Below are 15,121 nucleotides of genomic sequence, written 5' to 3' on the forward strand. Positions count from 1 at the left end.
AAAGCTAGAGCCGCCCTTGTTCCTATGGACGTGAGGTTTGTAGGAACAGCAAAGACAGAGGCAACCATGGCTTCTACCACAACACCACGGACGCAGAAGAATTTGGAGTTAGTGCAGGCTTCTCTGGGATCTGTAAGTTTAAGGGGCTCAACCAATTACTAATTTTGGAGGGTCGGGGGGTGGGGGAGGCGTAAAAGGGATAGCAAATCCCACTCCTACCTAGAATGCAACTATTTGGTGAAAATTCTAAGGGTAACCTCCTGGACTACTCCTTCCCCTGAAGCCTATCCCATGTGATACTTGGACCATATTAATTTAACTATGTCAGACACAGAAAATGTAAATATATCATTATTCAGGTAAATAAATCAAATTATGTTTTTCATCACGATAACATTTATGGATGAGATACAGTAGGTATCAATCAAGTTAAAATTAGCTTTACTGAAGGTAATTATCTCAAGGTGAGTAATCTGTGGATAACAAATAGGCACAATAGCAAGAAAATTCCATTTTCACTTGTAGCAAGAAAACATTATATATAATAACTAGGCCCTACCAAATTCATGGTCCATTTTGGTCAATTTCATGATCATAGGATTTTAAAAACCATAAATTTCATGATTTTAGCTATTTAAATCTGAAATTTCACAGTGCTGTAATTATAGGGCTCCTGACCCAAAAAGGAGTTGTGACGGGGTTGCAAGGTTATTGTAGGGGAGTTGTGGTACTGCTACCCTTACTTCTGCATTGCTGCTGGCGGTGGCACTGCCTTCAAAGCTAAGCAGCTGGAGAGCAGCAGCTCTTGGCTGGGAGCCCAGTTCGGAAGGCAGAGCCGCCACCAGCAGCAGCGCAAAAGTAAAGATGGTATGGTATGGTATTGCCACCCTTACGTCTGTGCTGTTGCCTGCAGAGCTGGGCCCTCAGTCAGCAGCTACCTCTGTCCGGCCACCCAGCTCTGAAGGCAGCAGCGCAGAAATAAGGGTGTCGTGGTTTGGCCAACAGCCACCACTCTCCGGCTACTCAGCTCTGAAGTCAGTGCAGAAGTAAGGGTGGCAATACCATGACCCCCCTAAAATAACCTTGTGACCCCCCTGCGACTCCCTTTTGAGAAACGAATCCCAATTTGAGAAACGGTGGTCTCCCCTGTGAAATCTATGTAGCATAGGGTAAAAGCACACAAAAGACCAGATTTCACGGCCCATGATGCGTTTTTCATGCCGTGAATTTGGTAGGGCCCTAATAATAACTTATAACTTGAAGAGCCAATTTCTTTAACTTATATAAAACTTACAAGTTCTCACTCTAGGATAATTGTGTGCCAAAAGAAAACGTTCAACCCAGTTCTCCATATTTTGCAGCACCCAACTGTGTGCTAGTTTATTTCGAGGTGTCTGCACTGCCAGCCAATCCAGGCACTGAGATGGATTGTATTCAATCACCTAGAAGAAAAGAGGAAAACTGCAGCAAATAAAATACAGTATATTTTATAGGATTTATTGTATCAAAACCAACTAAGAATTAGTAAGATAATGGGTCAATGAAATCACAGTCAATGGGTTTTGTGTTCCTAAGTCACTTACACACTTTTGAAAATCCCATCCACTATTATTAGATCCAGCAAATAAACTCTATTTACATCTTACAGTATTGTTTTAAAATGTTTACAAATTTAGGGGGGGTACTTTCAAGGCTGATTCTTAACCAACCTTGAGAGTAATCCCATTTGTAAAAATATTTTCTTTTTGCCAAGATGACGCATATCGCCTCTCATCCTTCAAAGATTTGAAAGTGGAACATCTGCCAGTGTGACGGCTGCCATGATGGCCAATACCAGGGATTGAACTGATTACCTCTAGAGCTGAAGGCACGCATCTTTACAGTTTATGTTGAAGAGAAAGGCTGCACCCTCTTCCCCTTCAACACCTTAAAATGCACTTCTCACACAAGGCCTATTATCTTGAAATGACAGGGTGACAGAGAGTCTCCTTGCTTGTTTATAAAATGCCTAGCACACTTTGGGCATTATAAAAACAGACAAATTATTTCAATGTTATGGGCTATCAGCTTATCACTGTTTCTTTAAACGAGAAGTGATGACTAAATTATAACTTCAAACTAACACAGTGGAAAAAGAAGGATAACAATGAACTCTCCCTTTAAAACACTGTCAGTATTTTAGCAGGAAAAAAAAGTGATCAAGGACAAAAAGAATCCAATATGATTTGTTCTACATACTGTACCTCCCATATCCTCTGCAGGATGTAAGAAGCAAAGGGTGGCATTCCTGGAGGACCGCCAGCAAACTCCATTAGCATGGTCAGCAATTTGAAAAAAGGATTGGCTGCCTGTAATGCACAAAGATACATATATACATTTTGATTACTTTTAGTGATACACTTCTGTAAATATACACTTCTGTAAATATTTCTTATGTTAAACCAAATACTTGCATAAAAAAAACTTTGAAAACAGGCCAGATATCAGAACAATTTTAATAATCTTTGTCTAGCTGTAACCTGAGAAATATTCCTACATATACAGTAGGACTAAGGCTTATATCCTTTGTATGCTGCAGTAAATAAAATGCAACAAGTGATGATCATACTAGGGCAGGGGTAATCCATAGGTAGACCACAGGCCAAATCTAAACCACCAAATGCTTTTGAACAGACCCTGAAATCTTTTTATTTACTTATTATCATTATTGTTGTTATTTTTAAATTATTTTCTCTGGCATCTGGACCTTGACTATACACCTTCGCCAAGAAATTTGGACTTTGACAAAAAATAATCGACTACCCCTGCACTAGGGATCTCAGTACTGTAGCAGTATTCGCCAGGAGTGGATAACGTGATCACACACACTTGACAGCTTGGACATTCCTCTCAGTAGAGGGCAGTGGTACACTTGCAGTGTGTTGGAGGACAGACATATACAGCACATTATTATCTAGATGGTATCACTCTCACTGTAAAATTATCATCTTAATTTATTTGCATGAAGGGTAACATTTTCAAATGTGTCTGTCTCAGGAACCCGAAACCTTGAAAATTTTACCCAAAACCAAACAATCATTTGGTCATTCAGGGTTCAAACTAATTACTAGCTTAGGGTTACCTTTGAAACTACCCAACCATTTGTAACCTATCATATTGGCTCTAATTTGAAATATTTTTTTAAAGTTTGGTAAGACTAAACTAAATACTGGTGGTGGTTTTTTTTGTTTTTACAATTTACTCTTCATCCAGGACAAAATGCTACTGGGGTGAAGGGACAAAAAAGCATTAAAATTTAGTGGATGTCAGCACATGTGTAAGGAAATGGATTTGTCACCATCTCATATTGCCTCTTCTAACACACGAAGCAAAGCTGTCATGAGATTGGTTTAAGCATGATCAGGTGTCCTCCCTTTGCCATGCCCCTATTTTTCTCTTTAGTTTTTTCTGACAGTAGCAAATGAAGATGGCCTTATCTGGGCATACGCTTCCCATTTTGCACATCTTTACCATGTGGAATGCACACAGAGCTCTCAATATGCTTGTTTTTTAGAGCAGAGATTTATTCCACCTAACATTTGTGTGCATCTAACTGCAGAACTTTACACAAAGACTTGCACAATCACAGGATAATCTGTTCTCTCCACTTATCTTAGTCAACAGACATTTCTATTTATCAGATCATTTCTCTTAACTCTCTATGTGAAGAATCTAGAAAAGTGCTATTTGATTTTGAGCAAAGTGATTATCTAGAATTGGGTAATCTATTTTAGAAAACTGGTATAAAATGCGGTAAGGTTTTATTTCCTCTCATGTAATTTTTAATGGATCATTTTCCATGCAGAATTCTTTGGCTGTCAAAAGATTAATTTAGTAATTTAAAACAGAAAAAGATTAAGACAAATCATTTAGTAGATAGGCAGTTTCTTTACATACCTCAGGAGTCAACTTTGCTATAGATGTGAAAAGCATGGACACAATCTTAAAAACAAAACACAAACAAAACTCACTTTTAGATTCATGTTTGTTCAGTTGTAACACTAAATCATCCCAGTACACTGTTCAGTTAAACCCTCTCAACAAATAGCAACAGCAGTGGCTGGTACTTACGTGTTCGGCAAGTCGATTATTGTACCGACACAGGCTGAAAATGAGATTGCAGGTTTGCCTGATATTGATGCCATCACGGATATGTTGAAACAAGAAAGGAAAACCCTGTAACAAGTACCAAGGTATTATTAATATCTGACAACTTTTAATGAATATTTTTTTCAAGATAGTTGATTATATTTTCACATTTAGAAGTATTACCTTCCCTCCTGTTAATGCTGCCATGTCGTTTTGTGACAAAGTCAAGTGCCTAAAACACAACAAAATATTTATCACTTTAGCATAGAAACCATTAAACTGGATTTATGTACTAGCAACCAGGGAACTGAGTAGGTCAGCTCAAGATCCTCTCTACTATAAGTTTTAATGTTACACCCAAGAGAAAATAGATGAATTAAATTAAAACTGCTACTATAATTTGAGCATGCTAAATAATTAAAAATTAGGCCTATAAAATGATTGTTCAATGGTCTTACTAGGAACTTCAGTCATTTGGTCCTAAAGACACTGTGCCAGAGTACGATCTCAAGTTACACTAGTGTAAAACCAGAGTAATTCCAGATTTATACAGTACAACCAAAATCAGAATCTGTCCCTTGGAAGTTCTTGCCTTTCTGAGCGAGACTGTTCAACCAGAAGAGCAATCAGGGCAATCATCTTTTCAAGTGCAGCAGGCCTGTATTTTTCTTCGGCTAATGAAAGAATGTCTTCCTCCTCCTCCTCCTCCTCTCCTTCCTCTTCAGATAGCACTTCAACTTGCGGCTGGATAAGAAGGGGTGTGGGGGGGTGGGTGGGAGGGAAGAGCCATAAACTCAATATTGACATTATATACCAGAGTTTCAAAGAGACTGATAAATGTTTTAAATTTTTTTCTCAGTTTTGAGCATTCCAAACACCCTAATTTGCTTGCACAAATCAAATCAAACAGACAGCTAATGATCTGCTTTGTATGTTCAAATATTTGCATGTGAAAAATACACAACACAAATTCAAAAGCTGGGTTGAGACCATCCTATTTATCCCTTTATGATAATTTAATTAATTGCTAAGAAATTGCAAGCAAGTTCAAAGTGTACATGAAGTGAGTTGGTCTCAATTGACATCTTAGCTGATAGCAGTCTACATAATACAAACTGTTGTCACGGAGGGCAATATTACTCCCAGTCTCGGCAGAAAAGCCAAAGACTAAGTCGGTATGGAAACTGACCTATCCTCTCAGGCCTAGAAGAGGTCACTCTAAACCAGATTTGAGGCACACTGATAGGACAGTATGAGGAACCGGAATGTCTGCTGCTAATTCTGTACTAAACAAAAAACGTCAGTATACAGCATAATCAATCCAGCATTTTCCAGAAACACTACATTTATTTGAGATGACCATATTAAATTAATTTTTCTTTTAAAGTGCAACAATTTACTGAACAGTTTTGATATTATTTATCAGCTGGTAAATTAAAAAACAAAGCAACAAGGATTACTTAATTAAAATATGAAAATCTATTTTTCTACAAAAATGTTATTTTAAACTTACGTTTTCAGGTCCTTTCGTTCCCATGTAGAAATGGACCATTGTTGATATGGCTTGCAATGAAAGCAAGAACTGACTCTGAAAATGTAAATATTGAGTTATCTGAGTAATACACATACATTTATATACACAAACACAATTTCTAAAACTACAAAAGCTATATTCACCTCTTCTTCTCCCATTTTGGCAAATTCATAAAGAAATGCAAAGTATTCCGTGAGATGTTTACTGTGAGGTTTAACACCATGCTCCATAATTGACAAGAGCGTCTTCACGAAGCGAGTTACACATGAGCGGCTACCAATATCTTCCACAGGACCATCCATGTCGTCCGAACTGAAAACATAGTTCAATTTAGTATCTTAAACTTGCATTAGACAAAATGATCTTGAACCAGTCCAAATAGAAGTTCAACAAATCTATGTTTATATATTCCATTCTTACCGTAAAGACTCAAGGCTCTAACTCAATATCAGCTATGGCAAGCATACAATGGGTGACAATTATACATCACAATATAATCACTCAAATTATAAATGGCACCTACCACTGAAATGCTTGTCAGTGTTACGAGGGTGAAAATAAATTTATTAGAGCATAGTTTTAGTCAGAAGAGGAATTTTGTAAAAAAGCATAATGGGATTTCATATTTAGTCTCTCTCTGACATCCATGTCAAATTTTCTCAGTTATCAAGTCAGACAATGATTATTGTACAGGAATGTTATGGTGTTGTTTGCAAATGTGACCTGTGTCCAGCAGATACATTTGTTTTAGACAAGCAACAGAGATATGGGTATCAGAAAAAAGTAGGCGTTAATCATGTTTAGAAAATTTCTTCTAATGCTTTTTAAATACATTCTAATCTCAAAAATCTTTTGTCTTAGAAACTTAAAATGAACCGAATCCTCTCCCTTCCATCCTCAGCAGCTGTGCTCTTCGTGAATACTATCTAGCCAAAAGCAGCCTGATTTACTAACTCAATTATCTGCTTATGGCACCTTCTCCTTCTTCTCACAACTCACCTAAGAGGATAGGCAAATATATACATTGCCCGTGCATTTTCCTTAGATATGTTTTTAGCTTCAGTACCTGTGCCAACACCACTACCAAGAGAAACTGTTAATATCCCGGCTTAGTCTGCTCCAGGTAGAAAGCCAGAGCCTGTCTCACATCCAGCATGTGGACCGGCAGAAAAATGTCATGACCTATGTGATAGGTAGAGACCACATTCGGGAGGAACGAGGGGTGTAGGCAGAGCTGGACCTTATCCTTATGAAACACCATGTACGGGGGCTCGGAGGTCAGGGCTCTGAGCTCCAAGACCCACCTAGCCGACGTGGTCGCAACCAGGAAGGCCACCTTTCATGAGTGGTGTGACCAGGAGCACGTAGCTAGAGGCTCAAACGGGGGCCCTGTGAGATGGGCCAACACCAAGTTTAGGTCCCACTGCGGGACTGGGGGCCTAACATACGGGAAGAGACGATCCAAACCCTTAAGGAATCAGCCAGTCGTAGCATAGGAGAATACCGTGTGGCCCTGCACCAGCGGATGGAAGGCTGATATGGCCGCCAGGTGCACCTTGACTTAACAGGGCCCTAAGCCCTGGGCTCTAAGGTGAAGGAAGTAGTCCAGGATAAGATGGATAGGGGCGGCCACCGGGGAAACGCCCCGCTCGTCCGCCCATCTGGAAAACCGAGACCACTTTGCCAAGTAGGCTCGACGCGTGGAGGGCCACCTGCTTTCTAGGTGGATGCGCTTGTCCTTTCCTTCCTGCCTAACCATTGAGCAGCCATGCCGTGAGGTGGAGTGCCGCTAGGCTGGGGTGGAGGAGGCGGCCCTGGTCCTGAGAGAGCAGGTCTGGGCAGGATGGCAACGGCCACGGAGGAGTGACCGCCAGGCCCATAAGGGTCCCGTATCAATGCTGTCTGGACCATGCCAGGGCAATCAGAAGGTCCCGGGCCTTGTCCGTCTTTCTATTTTCCAGGACCTTGCCAATCAGCAGGAACGGGGAAAAGGCACAGAGAAACTGGCCGGAGCAGAACGGGGGACAGCGACGGCTCTGTCGAGTCGCGAACAGGGAGCTCCCCACCCTTGGAAAAGTCTGTGCACCACCACTGGGTGGAGAGACTACTCGTGCTGAGGAGAAGTCCCCGCTCAAGTGACCCGCCCATGCATTCCGGGCGCCCGGCAGATGGAAGGCCTGTAGGCAGATGTCATGGGCTATACAGAAGTCCCACAGCTTGAGGGCTTCACGGCAGAGGATCAGGCCCCGCCTTGCCTGTTGATGTAGAACATCAAGGCCGTGTTGTCCGTGAGGACCCTGACCACCCGGCCTTTCAGGTGTGAGCGGAAGGCCATGCACGCCAGTCGTACTGCCCTGAGCTCCTTGACGTTTATGTGGAGGGTCAGATCCCGAGCCGACCACAGACTTCGGGTCTGAACGTTCCCCACATGGCCCCCCATCCCAGGTCTGACACATCAGACACCAGCTCCAGCGACAGGGCTCTGCCCCTTGGAGCATGTTTCTCGGGGAGGACCACCACCATAGGGACGTGATCACTGGCTCTGGTACCGTGAGGACTTTGACATCCTGTCCCTGGCCTGGGAGAACTCTGAGGCCAACTAGAGCTGGAGGGGCCTTATCCTGAGTCTGGTGTGAGGTACCACATACGTGCACGCTGACATATAACCCAAGAGCTGGAGGCATGCTCTGGCTGTTGTCACCGGAAACCTTGTGACCATATCGATGTACTGGTTTAGGCCTTGCAGGTGCAAGATGGGCCTGAGCCCCCCTTTGGCCTTCGGGATAAGGAAATAGTGGGAGTTGTACCCCTTGCCTTTGAACTCCCCAGGTACCACTTCCGCTGCTCCTAGGCCCAGGAGCCACCCCACCTCCTGCTCGAGCAGGGCCTCATGCTAGGGGTCTCCCAGGAGGGATGGGGGCGGGGGGTGGTTGGGTCGTGAGGAAGTAAACTGGCGGGTGTAGCCACGGGAGATCGTGTTGAGGACCCATCGGTCCGAGGTCAGCCACGACCACTCTGGGAGGAAAGTACACAACTGATTGGAGAAGGGAAGCTTTATTGAAGGTGGATCTCTGAGGAGAATTGGCAGGGCGCCCCCAGGAGTCCTGTCAAAACTGCCTTTTCCCCACCTGCTTGCTCTTGGAGGATGCAGGCTGGCAGGCAGGGCAAGACTGCCTCTGAGGGTGCCTCTTGTAGTCCCACGACTTCTTATAAGTGGTGTCATATTTTGGGTGGGTGGCCTGAGCGGGAGTCTGCTGCGGCTTGAACTTAGGTTTAGCTGGATTCAGAACACAGAGACCCAGAGTCTGGAGAGTCATGTGGGAGTCTTTCAGGCCATGCAGCTTTGTATCCGTTTGTTCCGAAAACAGAGCTTTGCCGTCAAACAGAGGTCCTGCAGGGAGGTCTGCGCCTCACTGGACAGTCCAGAGAGGAGGAGCCATGATGCCCTTCTCATGGATACCGCTGAGGCCATGGACCGCACGGCCGTGTCCACTGCATCAGAAGCTGCCTGCGGGGTTGCCCTGGCAGCCGCTGTACACTCCTCCATCAGCGCTTTGAATGCCTTCCTCTCGTGCTCCTGGAGGGAGTCCTCGAACTTGGGCAGGGAGCCTCACAGATTGAACTCATATTGGCCCAAGAGAGCCTGGTAGTTCTCCACCCGTAACTGGAAGCTCAAGGACGAATACATTTTCCTTCCAAAAGAGTCCAGCCTCAGGTAATCTTTATTTTTCAGGGTAGGGGCAGGTTGGCCCTGCCGCTCCCTGTGGTTGACTGACTCAACGACTAGGAAGTTAGGAGCAGGATGGGTGTATAAGTATTCATGCCCCTTGGCGGATACAAAATACTTGCATTCCGCTCTCTTAGAGATGGAGGCCAATGAGGCCGGGGTTTGCCATAGGGCATTTGAAATTTTTGCCATCCCTTCATGGAGAGGCAAGGCCACCCTGCCCGGTGCCGAGGAGGAAAGCACGTTAAACAGCGAGTCCGAGGGCTCCTTCATCTCCCCTGCTTGGAGGTGAAGGCTTGATGCCACCCTTTTTAAGAGTTCTTGGTGGACCCTAAAGTCCTCCTGCGGAACGGAGGGAGATGGGGCTGTAATTGCCTCATCCAGGGAGGGCGAGGAGGCTGGCTCAGTACTTTGGGTGTTCACTGGCACCAGAGGGTCCACCACCTGGTCGGTCTCCAGGCACGGTGCCGAGGATGTACGTCACACCGACTCCTTCCTCGGAGGTCTGGAGAGGGAGGCCAATGGTCCTTCTGAGGCTCTGGCCACCGAGCGAGCCCCCACTGGGGGCTGTGTCGGAGGCCACAGTGCCCACTGGTAGCATTGGGCCAGCTGTTCGGCCTGGCTGGCCTGGCCCATCGATGGACAACTACAAAGGGAGGCCGGAATCACATATGACCTGCCGCTGTCCCAGGACCGGGAAGAGCAGCGGCACTGGGAGCGGTGACAACCACAGGACCGTGATCCCAACATGGAGGACTGGTACTGTCGGTAACAGCTGCTCTGCAATCAGCTCCGGCAGGTGGACCCACGACGGTGAGACACCAGCGATTGATGCCTGGGGCTGCTGAGGCAGTGCCACGGCAGGGTCCTGAAGTGGGACGCCGAATGGGAATGATGTTGACGTCGTGCCATGACTGGCTACAATAACCCCTCTGAGACAAGGACCTTTGGCAACGTCTGCCTCGGTACCGTCGGTGTTTGCTCCTCAAGGTGGAGTGATGCCGAGAGTCTCGGGTCAGATGGAACCCAACCAGACAGCTTGGTGGGCATTGAGGGCGATCCACATGGACTTTGCCCTAAATGGTCGTTGGGCGGCGAATGGTATCGGAAACATTCCCTCGACCGAGACTAGTACTGAGCTGGGGTTGACTGCAGAGATTGCAGCGGCAGCTTGCCTCTGGAGCACAGGGCCGACATTAGCAGTGCCCCTGATACCAGCACGGACATAACATCCCAGGCCCCCTGCAGGGCCTTCGGCATGGAGGGCATACGGACAGGCCTGCTCCAAACTGGCCGGCTACTCTGCTCGACTTGAGTTGGAGGCCTAGTGGCCGATGGGGATCGAGGACTGCCCGACATGGGTCTACCCTCTGTCCCCGGGTTTACTCCGGTGCCGTGGCGAAGAAGGCCTTTCTAGCCTTCCTGGCGTTCCCTGTGGACGGGGAGCAGTGCCGACTAGTCGATGGCGCCGAAGGGTCGCCGCGCACTGACACCTCAGTGCCCGGTGCTGACTCAGAGGGGCACGCTGGAGCCGGGGTCAGCACCAACTCCATCAGAATAGCCCGGAGCCTAATGTCCCTTTCTCTCTTGGTCCAAGGCTTAAACAACTTGCAAATCTTGCAGCGATAGCTGAGATGAGTTTCCCCCAAACAGCGCAGACAGTTCACGTGTGGATCACTCAGTGGCACAGAACGCATACAAGTGTTGCACGACTTAAAATGGGGCGCTCTAGCTAAACTAAACTAACTAAACAACTAACTAACTACAGGTACCATACACTGAACGAACAAGCAGTTTTGGGGATGAGCTACAGCGAAGCTGGAGCAGAGCAGTTCCAAAGCACCTTCACTGGCGGCAAGGAAAAGCTGAGGGTGGGGGGGAGCATGCAGCACCCCTTATACTGCACCATGGAGGCGCCACTCCAGGGGTCGCTGGGGCGCTCCTCTACGAGTACTGCTAGGGGAAAAACTTCCAGCACCGGTGCATGTGGCGAGCATGCACACCTATTATGGAATACACATGAGGAATCACTCAAAGAAGAGGAAGTGGCTTTCCACACCTATATGACACTGTTTGAGGCACCAGGTTTCCTTATCCGTCTTGCAGCGGCCTTGTCTTAATGAGGTCTTTTTAGAAGCAGTACAGTATGGATGCTGCTATCTTTCAACTCTAATGCTGAAATTTTAAGCATCACCACCCTCTTTAAGGCAAAATGTGGTGGTAAAAATTTGGAACCTTGCAGAGGAGAGAGAGATTATAGCAGAATCTTCACCAGTACCACATGGGGTCTGATCTTCACATTCCCACTCCACCAGCAAGAGGAAAGGTCAAGAACTTTCACACATCACAAAAGGAACATGTGATGGCATTTGCCCCCATGGTGAAGGAATTTCTCTGACTCCACTGAGGGAAAAAGACCAGAATTCACACTGGTCTGAGTCATGCTGGATCAGAGAACTGACACTATTTCTTGAGGCTGCCATCTTTTTCTTTAAAATCTCAGATTTCATTTAAAGGAATGTCTGTAGCCCTGCTGAGAAAATCCAGAAAATGTGAAATGAGTATGAACAGATACAGCGATTACTGCCTGAATCTGCAAAGAGCCTAAAACAACAAGAACTGTTCCATTAATCCAAATTGAGAGTCTTAATTCTGATCCCCAAAGATGGTAATTTAAAATGTCGATATCGTTAACTATTTCACTGCTATCCAAACATGTAAGAACGGATCAGGAAGATGACAGATCTGCCCTAACTGCTGTGTTAGTGTCTCTTTTTGGTGCCACAGGTGGCAGCCATTTGGGAGAGGTCTGACATTTTTTCAGTGGAGCTGAAAGGTCAGAGGGGAGCTCCAGGATGCATCCGAGCCCTACGAAGGGGGAGACATCCCACAACCCCAGTGGGGCATTCAACATCATCAATCAGCCATACCAGCATCCAGGGCCAGGTAGGTTCTGGGGGTGTGTTTGTTGCCAAGTGGCTTTCACTCTGTCTGTAATTGCTCCTGCTCCTACATCTCTGCTGTTTGTTTCATGCTTACAGGATAATTTAGGATAATTTAATAAGCAAATCTTTGACACAGCTGTAGCACATTTAGTTAAAAATAAAAAAAGGTTTCAGATGCAAATATTTTACCAGTCTTCCATTCCTGGTTGCAGATACAGATGTGCATGCACTGGCCTCAGTCTTTGTATCACATGAATACACAAGCGCTGGAACATCTGCAAAAGGATAAGTTATAAAATAGACTTTTTTTGTTCATTTTTTTAAGTACGTGTGGGTGTGTGTTTTTATAGTAAAGCATATTCAGGTTCCAAAAACCGTATTTCCCAATACTACATGTTTCAAAATTATAGTCAAGATTAAGATGACCATATTCTATTTGCTGTAATGTTGCAGTATCAAACGCTAATGTGACAGTCAAACCCGATTTTAATGAACACATCTCATGGCTGGAACCAAGCTATGGTCTTACTATTAGTATATTTTGTATTACAGGCAAGTCTTATCTTACGCGGGGGTTCCGTTCCGCGGTTAGCGCGTAAAGCGAAAACCGCGTATACTCAAAATTACATCCCCAAGCCCTTTAAATCCCGCCTGCAGCTCCGCCCCAGCCCAGCCGCCGGAGCTGTGGGTGGGATTTAAAGGGCTCCACCGGGCTTCCCGCCGCAGCGAGGAGCCTGAAGGAGCCCTTTAAATCCCGCCCACAGCTTTGGCAGCCGGGCTGGGACTGGCATTTAAAGGGCCCCGAGCTCCACAGTGGCTGGAGCCTCAGGCCCTTAATTTTCCCCAGGGGCTACCAGCTACCTCTGCAGCCTCTTGGGTGATTTAAAGGCCCTGGGACTCCCAGCCACAGCTGGTGCCCCAGGACCTTTAAATCTTGAGGCCATGCCTCTTCCGCTTGAGGCCACGCCCCCCGACCCCTACTGCATAAAGCTGAAATTGCTCATGTTAAATGCGCGTAAGTTGCGACAGACCTGTATAATGAAATCGGCACCTGACAGTGCTTGTCATAAAGGTTACACAATAGTTTCCATTATTTCCTGTTCCTACATATTCATAATTTACTTTTTGCCTGACATTTTGCATACTCTGTCTCTGGCTGTCCGTAAATTTATCTCATTGTAAAATAATTCTAATTAAACTTTTTTTAAGCACTCCTATAGCAAAAAATGGCTGAAATTTGAAATATACATTGTATTCACTAAGAACTAGCACATTTGCATAAAATTTAAATGAACCTAATAAAGCACAACTCCCATTGTGACACGGCTGTATATTTAAAGAGTGATGCTTTTACACTGCAACTATTACCCTATAGCATCCTCCCCACCTGACCTGACCAAAAATCATCTTAATACCAGAAAAAGGTAAACTGTGGGAGGGGAAAAAAATCAGTTATGATTTTAGGGTTTTATTGATACAGTCTGCTATATTTTGCAAATTATAAAATTCAAGTACTGAATCTTGCAGATTCTAGCTAAGCAATTTGTCAATGGGACTACTCATATCTCTTTCTGATGCAAGATATAGTCGTGATATACTGTATATACTCGTTCATAAGCCAAATATTTTTGGTAAAAAAATGACGCATCAAAGAGTGGGGATCGGCTTATAAACGGGTCTACACCAAAATTTGATGATTTTAAACTCTATGGAATCCTTGAATTGAATATCTAATACACTGTCGTTTTGTTTACCTGGAGCATCTGCAGGCATGGAGTCCCTCAGCTCCCTGTGTGGCGCCAATTCCTGCAGCTCCCATTGGCTGGGAACGGCGAACCACGGCCACAGGGAGCTGAGGGACTCCATGCCTGCAGACACTCCAAGTAAACAAAACGTCCCGACCCGCCAGCGGCTCACCCTGACGGCTGGGAGCCAAAGTTTGCCAATCCCTGAAATATAGGATTGACTTATGAAAGTGTCATACAGTTTTTTGCTATTTTTACCTAACCATCCTGGGGGGTCGGCTTATAAACAAACAGGCTAATGAACGAGTATATACAGTAAGCTAATAAAAAAATGCCTTCAGTTAAGCAGCAAAAGTCAAACAGCTTAGTTCTACCTCATTCCCATCTTAGTGAGGTATGAACTTAAAGTAACTGTGAATATTCAAATACTAACATTAAGTACAGATAGCTTTTTCACTTTCATGACTTTTACAGAAAAGGAAATTAAATTAAAAAATTATGTTAATGAAAATGTTTCACAGTTAAAATATCACACAAAAATGCAGACGTTAAGGTTTTAACAGCAGTATTGACTTGGGAGCGTTGTACGTACAGTATGTATTATTTTCTATTCCTGTTTCTCTGGTTAAGTGTGTAGATCACTATGTCATTTTTTATGTTACAAAATATAAGTTAATATAAACAAGTATGCAGTTTAGCTGAATTTATGTTGGTGTTGCAAGAATTTTAAATTATGCCCTTTCTGACTTAGTGATTTTGACCTTGAACCATAACACTGCATTAAAGACTGGCTGGTTCTTGCTCACACACTCAGGGTATAACTGATTGCCATATGTGGGGTTGGGAAAGAATTTTTCCCCAGGTTGGATTAGCAGATTTTCACCTTCCTCTGCAGTGAGTGGGTGCGGGTCATATGCCAGGATTATCTGAGTATATATCACTTAATCATTTCCGTACTACTGCAGGGTCTCAAGCACTGGTGCACCTTGGTCCCTCCTACTATCCATCTGTGGCACATAACAGTCTAGTCTCCTTTGGGCTG

At 44.9% G+C, this 15,121-nt stretch overlaps 1 protein-coding gene across 1 annotated transcript in view; it reads right to left on the minus strand.

The window, feature by feature from the left end:
• USP34 (ubiquitin specific peptidase 34) overlaps positions 1 to 15,121 on the minus strand; it is a 307,644-nt gene that overhangs the window by 35,546 nt on the left and 256,977 nt on the right. Inside the window, exons 59-67 of the mRNA XM_045009712.1 lie at positions 12,524 to 12,609; positions 5,806 to 5,974; positions 5,642 to 5,716; positions 4,721 to 4,872; positions 4,312 to 4,360; positions 4,111 to 4,215; positions 3,937 to 3,981; positions 2,244 to 2,348; positions 1,295 to 1,442 (exon numbers count right to left, since the gene is read on the minus strand). Of these exons, the coding sequence (XP_044865647.1) occupies positions 1,295 to 1,442; positions 2,244 to 2,348; positions 3,937 to 3,981; positions 4,111 to 4,215; positions 4,312 to 4,360; positions 4,721 to 4,872; positions 5,642 to 5,716; positions 5,806 to 5,974; positions 12,524 to 12,609 (934 nt within the window). The remainder of the gene's footprint in view (positions 1 to 1,294; positions 1,443 to 2,243; positions 2,349 to 3,936; positions 3,982 to 4,110; positions 4,216 to 4,311; positions 4,361 to 4,720; positions 4,873 to 5,641; positions 5,717 to 5,805; positions 5,975 to 12,523; positions 12,610 to 15,121) is intronic.

The sequence above is a fragment of the Mauremys mutica genome, chromosome 3, assembly GCF_020497125.1.
Source record: "Mauremys mutica isolate MM-2020 ecotype Southern chromosome 3, ASM2049712v1, whole genome shotgun sequence".
Taxonomy (NCBI): domain Eukaryota; kingdom Metazoa; phylum Chordata; order Testudines; family Geoemydidae; genus Mauremys; species Mauremys mutica.